The following is a 13,903-nucleotide window of genomic DNA, read 5'->3' on the forward strand; positions in this document are numbered from 1 at the left end:
TACTTCTGTAGTGATACTGCCTCAGAAACCCAAGGAGGGGTCACTATGAGTCGGGTCCGCCTTGACGGCACATAACAACAACAATAGGAAGGAAGTGGAAACAGTGCTCGTACATTGTGGGGACTGCATTCAAAGTCACAAAACAAAGCATGTATGAACAACTGAATGGAAAACCAATTTGTTCTGTAAACTTTCACTTGAATCACAATGAAAAGTTGAAAAGAAATACAGAAATAATAGCTTTAAAATGTTTAGATAAAATCACAGGTAGCAGATTCCTAATGAACTGCTAATAAAAGGAACACTGAAATTTGGGGTGCAAGCCCAATATCTGGCATCTGTCCACTACCCTTCAAGGGCTCACTAAAAGTGCTAGGTAAACTCTGAAGCCCTTGGTACTACCCCCTCCCAACTTGTTTTCTGGCTTTCTCATCTCCTGCCCTTCCTGTCCCATCCACACTCGAGCCATATAGCAAGCTCCATGGAGCTTTTTTCAATGTGCTGTTGTTACAGGCCTTCACACATACTCTGCTCTCTGATCACAATATCATTCTCATCCTGCCCCAGCTCCTACTTTCAAGACCCAGCTCAGACTCTTACTGATGCCTGCCCCGAAAGCCCTTCCCCCATCTCCAGGGAGATAACATCTTTCTGGTAGCATAGTGCCTAAGGCACTTGACTGCTAACCAGAAGGCTGGCAGTTCAAACTCACCAGCCACTCCTCGGAAGGAAGATGAGGCAATCTACTTCCGTAGTGATACTGCGTCAGAAACCCAAGGAGGGGTCGCTAGGAGTCGGGTGGACTTGACGGCATATAACAACAACAACAACATAGAGGATGATGGGAGCTCTGGAGGCAGTGCCTAAGGCATTTGACTGCTAACCAGAAGGATGGCGGTTCAAACCCACCAGCCACTCCTCAGAAGGCAGGTTGGGCAATATACTTCCATAGTGATACCACCTCAGAAACCCAAGCAGGGGTTGCTATGAGTCAGATTCTACTAATCGGCAGTGGGTTTGTGTATAAAGGATGATTTCCCTGAGGCATAGGAAGGAGTGTGGTCAATATTTGTAACTCTGAGGCCTAGCACTCAATAAGCATGTATTCAATGTCTCTACCACCACTGAGTCCTCTCAGGTGTCTACCTTTCCTGCCTGCAAAAAAAGAAGAGAGAGAGACTTGAGGTAGGTAAACATGTCATTTGATTCATTTGTTCATTCAACAAACATTTATTGAGCGTCTCTTTGTTCTAGGCACTGGGTTCTGCGTTCCTGAGATACATCTGTCAGCAAAGCAAGCAAAGAACTTTGACCTCAAGAAGCTTCAGTCAATAAACATAACAAATAAATAAATAATATACTTTGTTAAAAGATGATGAGAGCTAAGGGAAAAAGATGTAAGTAAAGCAAGATAACTGCACTGGGGGTGTTTGAGTTCTGGTTTTAAATTAGGTGGTTAAGGAGGTAGGACCTGCCAAGTAGACATTGAGGAGAATGTGACATTTGAGCAATGATTAAAAGGGAGAGAGAGAATTAAATATAGGGCTATGTGGAGGAAGCAGCAGGAACAACAGTGCAGACACCCCAAGGTCAACTCAAGGAGGTCAGTGAAGCTGGCTAAGAGTGAGATGGTAGGAGAGGTGCTGGGGTGTTGGGTGACACAAATTACAGAGCCTTGTGGACCATTATCACGGTTCTGGCTTTTACTCTGAGTAAGGTAGGGAGCCTTGGAAGATTTTGAACAAAGGAGCAATATGATCTGACTTAGATCTTACACTTTAAAAGGATTGTTCTGGCTTATTCATTGAGAATTGAATGTTGGGGTCAAGGATACAAGTAGGTAGGCCAGTTTAGAAGCTACTGCAATAATTCATGTGAAAGATAAATAACAATGGCTTGTACCAGGGTTGTAGTAGGGGGAAATGGTCGGGTTCTAGTTATATTTTGAAAATAGATACAAAAACATTTTGCTGACATATGTGGGGAGTGTGTGAGAGAGAGAGAACAATCAAGAATTAGTTCAAGGCTTTTGGCCTAAGGAACCAGAAGAAGATACATCTACAAGCATTTAGTCTTATCTAAGGGCTATATTTTGTCCACCTTCCTACCACCTGATAAATGTTCAAAAATGAGACCAGTATGTATCAGCATAGCTACCCAAGTAGAGGCAATACAAGGAAAGAGTGGAAAATGTGCTATCTAGCTTTGTCCACTTCACGGATTAGCCTCTGAGTCTTGTTCCCTTTCTACTCCCTCCTTTTACCCACTTATAAGAATTTTCCCGGATGGCTCACTCAGCCAAGACTAAAGAGAATTATGCAATAGGTTTAATTGGAAAAGTGTGAAGAGTTTATAGCTCAAAAAAGGTAACTCTATTATTAAGATGATCATTGGGAAGATGAGGATGCTGGTAGTGCTTATAATATTTGCCTTTGCTGAAGATTTCATGTATCATAAATTTATATCTTTTGTGATGTACAAAAGGAGGAAGGAGCCAACATCAGGAGGATGGCTTTGGTCAAACCATGTGAGCCTTTGAACATCTTTCTGAGCTAAAATACTTCAGAGACTATCTGCCAAATTGTATCCAAAAAAAGCAAATGCATTTCATACAATTGAATGCTTGTAATTGGAAGACCTCTAGCAATGAAAAGCTTCTTCCTTATAAACTGAAGTTGCATTTACATATATTGAGAGATGGAAAATATCCATAAGTTATGTAATTATTCACAAAATGCATATATTCCAAGTCTTACTCTGTTATATAGAATCTAAAGGAATTATTTTAAATGTTTTTAACCCAAAATTTTGTATACTAAATATTGTAAGAAAAAACTGGTGTTGAAAGAATTTTAACACATTTCTTTGTGTCCTTAGGATCTTTATGAGCAATTCATGATGATTTGAAAACACTTGAAAAATGAACGAGACCTCTGCTAGAAAGTGTATATTCCACAGTATAATTAAATATTGATTAAGAAACTACTACACACAGAGCACTGCATTGGTGGCTATGAATCTTTTAGTGAAATTCTTTCAAAACTGTTTTCTTTCTCTTTTCCAGTCATGCATAGACTACTTTCAAAACTACTCCCTATCAAAAGAAAAATAACAGAAAACATATATTATCCATCCAGTTTTGCATTTTGTTCCTATGTCTGAGGAGCTTCCTGAAACAGAAAGGTCCATACATTAGGCTGTTCATATGTTGGAAATGAATTTGCTCTAATGTTGGAAATTTGAGTGTAAATGTTTTTCTGAGATTCATAACATCTTAAAGGTTATTCCTATTAAAGAACAATTCCAATTATTTCTGAAAAGGCATATGAGCCTCTTAATCTTGGCAGCCCTAAGCTGAAAGGCTTACACATGGAGAATCAAACCCACTACCATCAAGTGGATTCTGACTCATAGCAACCCCTATTGGGTTTCCAAGGTTGTAAATCTCGATGGATGCAGATTGCTTCATCTTTCTTCTGCAAAAACAGAGAATAGAATTAAGTAAAACAAAAGGTAGAAGAAAAACTAAAATATGCATATTCCTTCTTTTCAAAACTCTTAGAACATCAATCCTCCACTTGGTTATATTCTGTTCCTTGGTTTGGGATGAATTCTACATGTGAGATTTGCCTCTCATGGTTTTATGTGTCCATATGAGGCTCAAACAAGCTAAACAGCAGATGAAAGTAAATCAAGCCACCTGCTTGTGTGAACAAAAATGCCTCAATTTTATTTTTCATTCTTTTAAAAGTAATGATCAGACACAACTCCTGCTAATGAAACTACCATGGGTGATCCATGAGTTTCTTTTAGTGGGCCTTCACTTTAGCAATCAGTTAGGATTCCCAAGCACCCATTTGAGTGTTTCATTTCAGTCATCATCACAGTGATGGCAACTTATTAAATGATCTTATGAATTGTATTGATTGTTCCTGATTTCACAGCCTCAATATGAAAAATGAATCAACTTTAGGAATTTAATTTTTCTCCCACTACATACTGAAAAAAAAATTAAATCCTGTTTATGTTTTTATTTCCATAATGCTAATGAATTTCAATACCTTTCTTGTATGAAGAACTTTGAATAATCTAACTGGAATCTACTGGGGCTTTCATTACAAGACTTCCTTTCAGTGTCCTAGCCACTCCTCGGAAGGAAGGTTGGGCAATCCTACTTCCGTAGTGATACTGCCTGGGAAACCCAAGGAGGGGTTGCTATGAGTCGGGCTGACTGGAGGGCACATAACAACAACAACAGCAGACTGCTAAGAACCTTTGAATGTAGGTATTTCCTTCTTTTGCATCAGTGCCTTGGTTCAAACACATATTTCCAAAACATTAGAGTAAAGGTATGAATTTTCACTTTCCCTACCAAAACCAAACCTACTTCTCCTCCACTATTCCCTTGACTCTTTCTCTATTCCCCTCCCATCTAATCCCAAATTTCATCTCTTATCTTCTAAATAACTTTCAAATATTCCATCCCAAATAACACACCCTGGGCCAGGTAAATGACTTCTCTGGCTTGAACTCTGTATTGCTAAAATAGGTGCCTAATTAGTACCCCTTCCCACCTTCCATTTTTGCCCTTCTCCAATCTATATTCAAAATTTTATTAAATCATAGTTTTAAAATATAATTATGCCAACTCTTTAAAAATAATGCAGTATGTACTCACTGTTATTGGGATAAAGTCTAAATCCCTTAACATAACTTACAATTCATCAGACTTCCATCTACCTCTCCAGTCTTATCTTTCATCCTTATCCCTCTTGAGCCATCCCAAACTTTCCTTTGTTCCAATATGCCATAGCTTTCTGTTTCACAACCTCAGCCCTTACACGGATGATTCCTCTACTAGGAACAAGATTCTATTCATCATTTATTTTTATTTATTCAACAACTTTTATACAAAGCTTACTACATGTTAAAGCAAACCAAAAACCCACTGCCATTGAGTCTATTCCAACTCATAGTGACTCCTATTGGGTTTCCAAGGTTGTAAATCTTTATGGAAGTAGATTGTCCTATCTTCCTCCCATGGTGCAGCTGATGGGTTTGAACTGCCAACCTTCTGGTTTGTAGTCAAATGCCCTACCCACTATGCCACCAGAGCTCCTTAGTATGCTAGGTACTAGGAAATACAGGTGGTAGTCCCCAAATTACAATGAGGTTCTATTCCAACAACTCTGACATAAGTTGAATATCTTTCCTTTTTTTAGTTTTCATTATTACCTTTTATTAGTAGTATCTTTTTAAATCCAATCTTTGAATATCTGTGACTGAACATCTGGAATTATAACCTCAGGAAACTATGCACTGAAATATTGTATGTAGTACATATTACTAATGAAAAGTTGTACCAAAAAAAACAACCACCAAACAAAAAGACAGATGGTCCTAAGTGAGGTTCTCATAACTTGAATACTGTATGTTGTAAGTCAGGGACTACTTTTGTATTAATGACCAAAACAGACATGGTTTCTGTCATCACAGAACTTACAGTCTAAATGGAAAACAGTCATGAAAGATACAATGAGATCTTATTGAGTATAAGGTGATGTGGGAACAAATGTCACGGCAACCAGACTTAATTTAGGAGTCAATGAAGGTTACCTGAGGAAGTACTGTTGAAGCTAAAATCTGAAGGATGAATAGGTTGGGGTAACAGAAGAGTGGAGAGGGAAGAGGAAGTTATGAGGTAAAAGGAATGTTCCAGCAACACCGTTAAATAGAAAATATAAGAGTATTAAAAAAATAAATAATCTTTCCTTTTATAGACATAAGACATTGGGAGCAGGTATCTTTGTTGAATATATTTTGTTGTGATCTGTGTTGCCAACAGAAAAAAAAATCATAAAGTTCTCATCATCCTTTCCTGACAGTTAAGTTCAGATGATTCTTTCTTTCATAGGTGTTCATGCAATTAAGAGAATGAAGAAGAGGCATCTTGGATGAGCAAGAATCTAGAGAACCAGAAAACTAGCTCTAGTGCTTAAGGCACTTGACTGCTAACCAGAAGGCTGGCGGTTCAAACCCACCAGCCACGCCTCGGAAGGAAGATGGGGCAATCTACTTCTGTAGTAATACTGCCTCGGAAACCCAAGAAGGGGTCACTATGAGTCAGGTCCCACTTGATGGCACATAACAATAACAACAAAGTGTAACTTTTGCTTAAGACTTTGACCCAGTGACTTAATTCTGTACTTCTGCTTTGTCATTTGCAAAAAGAGAATGATAATATTATCCGGTTTACCTCACAGAGCAGGATCAAATGAGAGTGGTATTTACCCAATAACAATGCCCAGAAGGCAGGAAGGGACAGGAAAGAAGGAAGAATGGAACCCAGAGAAGAATTTGGGAACAGTGCTGTTACATTAAGGAGACTGCAACTAATGTCAGGAAACAAAATGTGCACAAATTATGGAAAGCTAAACTAACTTGCTGTGTAAATTTTCACTTAAACTATAATTAAAAACAGAGAGAGTGATGTGAAGGTATAAAGTACTAAACTGTACATAATAACTTTTTTATATAAGTATTTGAAATACGTTAAACAGGTTCTTGATCTCTCACAGTTTTCTATGTATTAGTTGTTGTTATTAGGTGCCATTGAGTCTATTTCAACTCATGCAACCGCATGTGACATTGTAGAACTGTATGATAGTTTTTTTTGTTTTCCATAACCCCCATAGAGTTTTCTAGATTGTAATCTTTATGGAAACAGATCACCAGGTCTTTCTCCCACAGAAACACTCCGTGGATTCAAACTGCCAATTTTTCGGTTCTCAGCTGAGTGGTTAACCATTGCACCACAAGGCCTCCTTCCATGTATTAGTACCAACTCAAATTTATTCTGTATGATTTCTGGCTGTAGCAACAGTGTTTCATTTACAACTCCCCAACATGTAGAGGGCCGCTTCACTACTCTGTAAGAGGAATAGAACCAGATGGGACTATTTTTCAGAAGTTGCAATTGCTCAAAGCAAAAATATTTCGATGTGAAAAAAACTGGAAGATTCAGTTATTTTATAATCATTAGAAAACAGATGTATTTCTGCTATGATCAAATTTCCCAACTCTATTTTCTATGGGCAAACTAAGCGTCCCTTTCTTACTTTTTTACTTAAACTTGCTGGTTTATTGACAAATATAATAATTTAAACGCAAGGGAAGTTATACTAATATACAATGTCTAGATACTTAAAAGCTAAAAACTTGCATGCTAAAATAACTTCTAGTTCCACATTATTTTTTCATGTAATAAGGCAGAATCATGAAATACGACACGATTGGTTTATGGATTTACTTTGCCAAAAACTTTTGTGTATCTCTGAAAACATTTCAGTTACAGCTGAGTGTTGAGTATATAGGTGTCAAATATCTCTATCACAAATGTTAATGTTCTTTCCTATGTGTTTCCAGATCCACATTAGGAATAAAATCAACTCCTCTTTGACTATAAAGGAAATGTTCATTCTTAAATGCTTTACAAATATCAAGAAATATACAAGTGCTGCTTTTCAGAGATGAACAGTGAGTCTTCAGTTTGAATGCCACTTCTCTTTTTGTTTATAAAGTCCTTCTCTTTTTTATGTGGTAAACAATTAAACTTCAAAACATAGGAGCTCTATCAAAGTCTCTAATTTCAAAGTTCCAAATGTGTTTGTTTTTGTTATTGTTATTTTATTACAAGTTTCAGGCACCATAAAGAAAGTTCTATAATTTTATTACATTAGTTATTTCTGTATTATTGGGGAAAAAAAATTTAAAAACCATTTACAAGGAGGTAGTAGTTCATGGAAACTGACTTCCATAACTGGTTGCTTTAGGAATGGTCAAAATCATCTAAATAGATGCACATTTATGAATCTCATTTAGTTAATGACCAATTTAATCCTAATCTGTTTGTATGTATGTGAAGAAAATGGAATGTTCATGGAATTATAAAATCAGAAGGTTAGTGAGCACATCCTTCTGCTTTTGATGCAAAGACCTCTTGCAAGAGCAATCAAAAATACAAGGTTCAAGTCTTTAGTCTACCAGCCAGTCTCCATGTGGGTTCATGAGAAAGTCACATAGCCTCTGAACATCAGTTTCTCATTTATAAAAAAGAGATAATAATGGCCTCCTTGTAAAACTGTTATTAGGAATGATTAGCATATCGTATATAAAAAGGCTTTGTAAACCAGAAACTTCTTTACAAAAATAAATTTAAAAATTTATCACAAGCTCCAGGAATCACATAAGAGATCCTACCCCCACCACCACCCCAAAAAAAGTTTAATATGTATTTCATGTTGCTGTTCTTTTTTTGTTTCACATGTTTTTGGCTAAATTTTTCATTAGGTTGTAAACTCCTTAAAGCCACAGTGCACACACCATGTCCTTTTTCTGTGTCACTCTCTCGATTGCACTTAACTAATGGACATTCAAAAAGCTCTGTTGACATTTTCCCTTAGTACTCAGTTCCAGCACCAAGCAGAGTCACTACTGTCAAAACGTATCTTCACCTATCCTATTCCTAAACTCTTCTGATGCAAATAATACTTATATTCTGTCTTCAAGGCTGGGGAGAGTGGCTGGTCCGTATCAACTGAACCAAACCCTTATCAACATTACCAAACTCTTCAGCTGAGAGACAGACTCCCTGATTCTCAATCTAAGTGTGCACTTTTGCAACCCAAAACAAGCAGAATTAGTAACAGGCTCAGCCCCAGAAAAAAAGGAAAAGTATCTGCTGGTCCATTAAAGATTCCTAGAGCCAAGGAGTTCCAAAGGAAAGCCTATCATTTCCTGGCCAAGGTGGAGAAATGAAGTATATCACCATTACATTAAATGGCTAGAGAAAATTGGAAAGAGACGAAAACAAGGACAATGGTGAAGAGGACAGACAGAATTAGGAGAATGTGAAAGTGAAGTCCCCCTAAAACCAAACCAAAACCAAACTTGTTATGTGCCGTCAAGTCGGACTTGACTTATAGCAACCCCTCCTTGGGTTTCCGAGGCAGTATCATTATGGAAGTAGATTGTCTCATCTTCCTTCCAAGGAGTGGCTGGTGGGTTTGAACCACCAGCCTTCTGGTTAGCAGTCAAGTGCCTTAGGCACTATGCTACCAGAGCTCCTAAACCAAACTTACTGCCGTTGAATTGGATCTGACTCATAACGACCCCTCCTTGGGCTTCCCAGGCAGTATCACTACGGGGTAGATTGCCCAACCTTCCTTCCAAGGAGGAACTGGTGAGTTTGAATCTCCAGCCTTCTGGTTAGCAGTCAAATGCCTTAGGCACTACACCACCAGAGCTCCCAAGTTGGTATTAGCTCCTAATAAAATACTTCAAAAAGCTGATGGTATGGTGAGGAAGAGAGGTCACCCTCCTTGGACTCTGGAAATTTGTCCACCTGGTGGCATAGTGCCTAAGACATTTAACCAGAAGATTGAACCAGTGGGTTCAAACCCACTAGCCACTCCACAGAAGGAAGACTGGGCAATCTACTTCCGTAACAATTTGCAGCCTCGGAAACCCAAAGGGGTCACTATGAGTTGGAATTGACTAGATGGCAGTGAGTTTGTTCGTGTGTTTGTTTTTTTGGGCTTGATCTCCTCTTTGCTTAAAGAGGTTCTTTATTCTTTAATGAGGGTTTTTGTTTGTTTTTAACAAACGGATCCTTTCCAGCACACCTTTTAGGTTTGCGGATACGTGTGGCTTTCATTTAACCACGCTTGGAGGGCTCTAGTAATCCTCAGGCTCGAGGTAAACACGTGTCCGCAGGCAGCTCCAGCGCGCTCTGCGTTTCAGCACCGCCGCTTCTGGATAGCGCCTTGTTGGCCTGTCAGGTCAGGGCCTGCGACGAGGTCCTCATCCATCTCCAGCCCACTCGCTCTCCCCTTCTCGTTTTTCTCAGCCTCGGAAAAACATGAACCCCAACTTCTAACCTCTCTTCAGTTCTTGCATTTAAAGTGACTTCCATATCCCTCCCTTACAATCTAACTGCGCACGCCCCCGCGACTCTGGGTCCTACCGGAGAAACAGCGAAGCCGCATAGTTTTCCCCACCCGTGATGCGAGATCTCCGACAGTCACAGACCACCTTTCCCCTGCCACAGGATCCCAAACTAGTAACCAGGAGCCCTGGCTCGCACCCTCTCGCTCCACGCCCCAAAGCTTTCAAGAAACAAATGCTCGATGATGCGCGCGCCCCCCACCCCACACGCACACACTCGTACACACATTCGCACGCAACAAGCCCTCCCGGTGTCATCACCGCTCTGGGCAGAGCCTCAGCCAACTTGGGCCGCGATCGATCAACACCAGCTCGCGAAGGGCCGCCCGCAGCGAAAGCCCCGCCCCCTCCCCTTCCTAGGTTGTGGGTACCCAGGAGTCAAATCCAGGTGAACACAGGGCCCCCACCCCATTCACCTCTCGCGGGCAACACACGGTCCAAGCCCCAGACGTTTGCCTGGGCCGCTCTAAATTAATCTCCTTGAAGCCCTAGTTTTTGTCACTGGTGGTCTGTGTGTGTGTGTATGTGTGTGTGTGTGTACGAGGCACAAACATCTTTTAACTCCTTCGAGCTTTCCGCCTATCCTAAACAAACAGCATACTACCTCCAACCCCTTCCTCCCTTCTCGGTGCCCCAACCTACAACCCCAACCGGGTTCCCGCTGCCCCAGTAGCCGCACCACCTCACTCCAGTTCCCGAGCGTCTGACCCCCACCCTGCCTAAACGACACTCACCTCCGGGCCCCTCCCCTCCCCCACCCCTGGCCCCCAGCGAGTCAGGTCTGGCCCGCGCAAGTGACGGCTCGGAAATGCATTCCGCTTCCCCTCGCCGGAGCCTGGAATAGAGGGGCTGGCTTCCCATCAGCGGGATCAGCCTGGGCACCGCTCTAGAGGGGCTTACGCCTTCTTGTTCAATCGCCCTGGAAAACACAGGTGCCGCGGATTGGAGAGGAGCGGAAGCAGCCTCCGGGGGTGGGCGGGAGGACTCACCGAACATCTGAATGTGCCCTTTAGTGATGGGATTGAAGCTGCCGCAGGCTAGCAAGATAACGTGGGTTTTCGTGGTCTCGGTCATCGTGCGTGTGGGCCCCTCGCGCTGGTCCAGGGGTCGCCTCTCTTTTTTGTGTCTCGGTATGTCTGCAGAGGGAGAAAGGAAGGCGAGGCTCCGGCGGTGGATGCTGTGGACTCCAAGGAGCCGCTCCAGACGCAAACCGCGTCACTCCCCGCCTACCTTTAACGCTTGCAATCCCGGCAAGATCCGAGGTAGCTTTTGTATTGCTCTCCTCTCTCTTCTGCGTTTGTTTTCTTTTTAGCTTCTTTTGCGTCGCTCGTCCTGGTTCCCCACTCCCCCCTCTCTCTGTCCCCATCCCACTTCATGCCATTACTCTTCCATTCCTTAGTGTTTATCTACAGTGCAAGACGTGGTACCCAAGCCCAAATCCATGAACATTTGGTTTCTATCTCTTGCTTCCATTTGAATTAGTTTTCCTCCCTCACTCTAATATTTTTCTGCAACCCTCATCTACTTTCTGTAACATTTCCAACCCTTCAAAAAGCATGATCTTAAGAATTGTCTTATTTCTCTTTTTTCCAATATTACATTTTAAGTTAGAAATTGTTCATTTTAGTGGTATTCATTTCTTTCTTTTTTTTCCCTTCTCTGATGATTTCAAACTATTGAACTGAGTTCAGATTGTGACCTAGGGGTTGCCAAGAGATAGGTGAACCTGAATCCTTTCTTGGTCCAGGAGGGTTATTGTTGTTGTGGATTGAAACAATGTTACCAGGTTGAGAGAACATGGATGGTGCAAGGTGAATAAAGCTGTATTAGACAACTATTGTGTGTTCCTATATAAGCTACCAAAGTTGACCAAAGATTGGCCCATTCAACAAGTGTTTCTTGAGTGCTCATGCTCATTATGTGTTAGATGCTGCTCTCAGTCCTGATGATAAAGTCCCTGTCCTCATCAAGTTTACATTCTATTGAAGGCATATAGACAATAACAAATAGCAATACAGGCAATGCAAAATGTAAAATAAGGTGATAAAACAGAGGGTGACTAGAAAAGAGGGGATCACTTTAAATTGGGTAATCAGGAAAGACCTCTCTGGGGAGATGACATTTAACATGAGAGCTAAATGACAAGGAGTTTCTGTTACAAATATTTGAAGATAGGTGAAGGCTTAGTAACGCACCCTGGTGATGCAATGGTTAAGCACTCAGCTGTTAACTAAAAGGTCAGTGGTTCAAACCCACCAGTGGCTCCATCACTGAAAAGACCTGATAATTTGTTCCTGTAAAGATTACAGCTTAGGAGACTTTACAAGGCAGTTCTACTCTGTCCCATGGGGTCACCAAAAGTAAGAATTGACTTGACAGCACACCACAACACCAAGGGCTCAGTATACTCATAGAAATGAAAGAAGACCAGTGTGGTTTCAGTGTATGAACAAGGAGAAAAATGTTAGGAGAGACGACTGGAGAAGTGATCAGGGTTAGATCAAGTAGGGGTTGTAGACAGGGATAAAGGGCTTGGATGCTTTTTTTAAAATGGAATAATTTATAGTGGAATAGCAGTAGGAAGCTATTGAAGCTTTTAAGCAGAGGAGTAACATGTAATTTACATTTTTATTTAAAAAAAAAAAAACTGGCTGCTAAGTGGAAAAGGACTGTGAAAAAGAAGGAATCGAAAGCATTTGGGAAGTTCTGGTGATCCTCTAAGGAGCTCTGGTGGTATAGTGAATAATGTATTTGGCTGCTAACACAAAGGTCAGGGGTTCAAACCCATCAGCAGCTCTGCAGAAAGAAGGTGGGGCAATCTATTTCAGTAAAGATTTACAGCCTTGGAAACACAATGGGGGTTGCTATGAGTTGTAATTAACTTGACTGTCAGTGAGTTTGGTTTTTTGGTTTTGGTGATCATCCACCCTCTGCAGAGTTGATTCTGACTCATAGTGACCCTCACTGGGTTTCTGAGGCAGTAAATCTTTATGGAAGATTGACTGGTTAGCAGTCAAATGCCTTAGGCACTATGAGACCAGATCTCCTTGGTGGTCATCTAAACAAGTGGATTTGAGCCTTGGGCTAGGGTTTATGGAGGTGGTGGTGTTGAGAAGTAGATGGTCCCTTTTGCAGATAGAATTTACTGTCTTTACAGATGGATTGAATTAGAGAGAGGAAAGAGAAAAATCTAGGAAGGTATCTAGAAATTTGGCTTAAGCAAATGAGGGGATAGTTGGTTCCATTGACTGAGAGGAGAAAGATGGGGAAGAGAGTATTCGAAGGACAAAATCAAGTATTCTATTCTGAGATAGTAAATAGAGCCAATGATTCTCAACTCAGAATTCCAGAAGTACAAATATTTACATTTCTCAGGCTTGAAAATTCTTGATTAATTTTTACTTCCTACTAGTGACTTGGTGGCAGAGCTCTGGTGACAGTGCCTAAGGCATTTGACTGCTAACCAGAAGGTTGGCAATTCTTACCCACCAGCTGCTCTGCAAAAGGAAGACTGGGCAATCTACCTCTGTAAAGATTTACCACCTCAGAAACCCAAAAGCAGGTTGCTATGGGTCAGAATCGACTGGATGGCAGTGAGTTTGGTTTTGAGTTTTGAGTAACTTGGTCATTGTTTCTTATCCTTGAGCATATAGTAGTTATGCAGTAAATATTTGTCAAATTTTGCTGAAAGTAAATCAACCCTAATATGCATAAAATTTCTAGTTTAAATACAAGATTCCTAAGAACTGGTATACATGCACAATGAGGTTTGTATCTTTCCTGGAAATTATATGGTAGACAGATTAGTGGGATAGAAAGAGCAAGGGTTTTAGAGAGAGGCAGACTTGGGTATGAAACTCTGCCAGTTGCTAGCTGTATGACCTTGGGTCATTAACAC

The 13,903-nt window shown here is 40.8% G+C and overlaps 1 protein-coding gene across 1 annotated transcript in view; it reads right to left on the reverse strand.

Moving 5' to 3' along the window:
• The window catches only part of NMNAT2 (nicotinamide nucleotide adenylyltransferase 2), a 261,763-nt gene extending 250,684 nt beyond the window's left edge, over window positions 1-11,079 (reverse strand). The window contains exon 1 of the mRNA XM_007937665.2: window positions 10,995-11,079. Coding sequence (XP_007935856.1) covers window positions 10,995-11,079 — 85 coding nt within the window. The remainder of the gene's footprint in view (window positions 1-10,994) is intronic.
• Between the last annotated feature and the right edge of the window lie 2,824 nt (window positions 11,080-13,903).

Source organism: Orycteropus afer, unplaced genomic scaffold (genome assembly GCF_000298275.1).
Source record: "Orycteropus afer afer isolate SDZICR_OR568_19922 unplaced genomic scaffold, OryAfe1.0 scaffold00043, whole genome shotgun sequence".
Taxonomy (NCBI): domain Eukaryota; kingdom Metazoa; phylum Chordata; class Mammalia; order Tubulidentata; family Orycteropodidae; genus Orycteropus; species Orycteropus afer.